The sequence below is a fragment of the Corylus avellana genome, chromosome 3 (genome assembly GCF_965113065.1).
Source record: "Corylus avellana chromosome 3, dhCorAvel1.hap1.2, whole genome shotgun sequence".
Taxonomy (NCBI): Eukaryota; Viridiplantae; Streptophyta; class Magnoliopsida; order Fagales; family Betulaceae; genus Corylus; species Corylus avellana.
In genome coordinates, this window is record NC_142492.1 from 1,224,899 (window position 1) to 1,227,066 (window position 2,168).

A 2,168-nucleotide genomic window follows, 5' to 3' on the forward strand; every position below is an offset into this window, starting at 1 on the left:
TTTTTTTATTTTTTGCCCTTACTTTCAAATGTTCACTTTTTTTGACCCTTACGGTAGTCTTTAGTTCATAAAAAACAACCAAAATAATTTTTTTTTATAAAAAAAAATTTGGTTGGCCCCCTCCCATAAAATTTCTTGGCTCCGTCCCTTGCTACCTAGTCATTAATTTTGAGCTATAAATATGCTTACACTGCATAACATTCGAACCAAGCAAGAAGAAATCTCTTGTTATTGTCTGTTTATCTGTTCTCCTAAAACATCAAAAAAAAAAACAGAAAAAAAAAAGAGTTTCCAAAATGGAACTCGAAGCCTTATCCTTCCCAATCCTTTTCTCCTTCTTGATTTTCATGTTAATGGTGCTGAAAATATGGAAGGGATTCAAAACCCACGATTCTTTAAGCCTTCCCCCAGGGCCATGGAAGCTTCCCATCTTTGGAAACATGCACAACTTTGCCTCAGGCCTCCCACCCCATCGTGCGTTGAGGGAGTTGGCAAAGAAGCATGGACCTTTGATGATGCTTCGCCTAGGAGAAGTTTCCACTCTTGTTGTTACTTCTGCAGAGTATGCAAAAGAAGTGATGAAAACCCATGATGCAATCTTTGCAAATAGACCAACTGTTCTTTCGTCAGAGATCTTGTCTTATGATTCTACCAACATTGGCTTTGCACCCTTGGGGAATTACTGGAGACAGCTTAGAAAAATCTGTGTTCTTGAGCTTTTGAGTCCAAAACGAGTTGAATCTTACAAATCACTCAGAGAAGAAGAGCTGTCAAATCTCATAAAGTTGATTGGTTCAAAAGCTGGATCTACTGTCAATCTTTCCAGCGTAGTGTTTTCAATAGTTTATGGGATTACTTCAAGGGCGGCTTTTGGTAAGAAGTGTGAAGAACAAGAGAGATTCATAGAGATTGTGAAGGAAGTTATCGAGTTTGCTGCAGGTTTCAATATTGCAGATTTCTTTCCTTCTATTAAAGTTCTTCATGTGATCAGTGGGGTGAGGCCTAGACTTGAGACGATGCACAAGGAGGCTGATAGCATAATGCAAAAAATCATCAATGACCATATGGCAAAGGCAGCATCAGCAAAAGCAGGGGAGGCTGCTGCAGCAGCAGATCAAGAAGATTTGGTTGATGTTCTCCTCAAATTTCATGAGCAGGCCGGTGACACTGAATTTTCGTTGACTTTTAACAATATCAAGGCTGTAATCCTGGTAATTATATTCACCCTTCTTCTCGTACCATGCTTTTTTTTTCTTTTCTTTTTTTTCCCTATCTCAACTTATCAGCAACTTGTAAAGGGCACTTTCTTTTTATTGCTCAACTAAAAAGCTTCTTTTTTTTTCTTCTTCTTCTTTTTGGTTATAACTGCTTAATTAACTCAAACTCAAACTTTCTGACCATTTTCAGGACATTTTTGCTGCTGGGAGTGAGACATCAGCCATAACCATAATCTGGGCGATGTCAGAAATGATGAAAAATCCAGAAGTGATGAAGAAGGCACAAGCTGAGGTGAGGGAAGTCTTCAACGCAAAAGGGGTGATTGATGAAACAGCAGTTAATGAGATGAAATATTTGAAGTTACTTGTTAAGGAGACCCTGCGACTCCGCCCTCCTTCTGCTCTTTTACTCCCTAGAGAATCTAGTGAGAGGTGTGAACTTAAAGGGTATGAAATTCCTGCAAAAACAAAGGTTATTGTTAATGCTTGGGCAATTTCAAGAGACCCCAAATATTGGACCGACCCTGAGAGTTTCAAGCCAGAGAGATTCATTGATAGCTCTCTTGATTTCAAGGGGACTAATTTCGAATATCTTCCTTTTGGAGCTGGAAGGAGGGTATGCCCTGGCACCAATTTTGGCCTTGTCATTGTTGAGTATGCAATTGCTCTGCTTTTGTACCATTTTGATTGGAAACTTCCCAATGGAATGAAGCCTGAAGATTTGGACATGACTGATATTGCTGGCGCCACAGTTGGAAGAAAGGAGGATCTGCAGTTGATTCCAATTGCTTATACTCCCTAGCCTGTTGAATAAGCAAGCTCCAGCATCAACCAAATTCCTTCTTCTGCAGATAGCTAGTATATATATATACAACCTAGTTGGAAATTGGAATAAGATTTGAACTTTGTATTTCTTTTGGGTTTTGAACTATCTAATGCCATTTTACATCC

At 39.1% G+C, this 2,168-nt stretch overlaps 1 protein-coding gene across 1 annotated transcript; it reads left to right on the plus strand.

The window, feature by feature from the left end:
* Nucleotides 1–296: 296 nt before the first annotated feature.
* Nucleotides 297–2,168, plus strand: LOC148586664 (cytochrome P450 71D11-like). Its single transcript, XM_088514761.1, has 2 exons — nucleotides 297–1,211; nucleotides 1,408–2,168. The coding sequence occupies exons 1-2, from the start codon at nucleotides 297–299 to the stop codon at nucleotides 2,017–2,019; spliced, it is 1,527 nt and encodes a 508-aa protein (XP_088370887.1). The 3' UTR covers nucleotides 2,020–2,168.

Coding starts and splice junctions, on each gene's coding strand:
- LOC148586664 (XM_088514761.1), top strand. CDS start 297: ATGGAACTCGAAGCCTTATCCTTCCCAATCCTTTTCTCCTTCTTGATT. Junction 1,212..1,407: donor ATATCAAGGCTGTAATCCTG/GTAATTATATTC, acceptor GACCATTTTCAG/GACATTTTTGCTGCTGGGAG.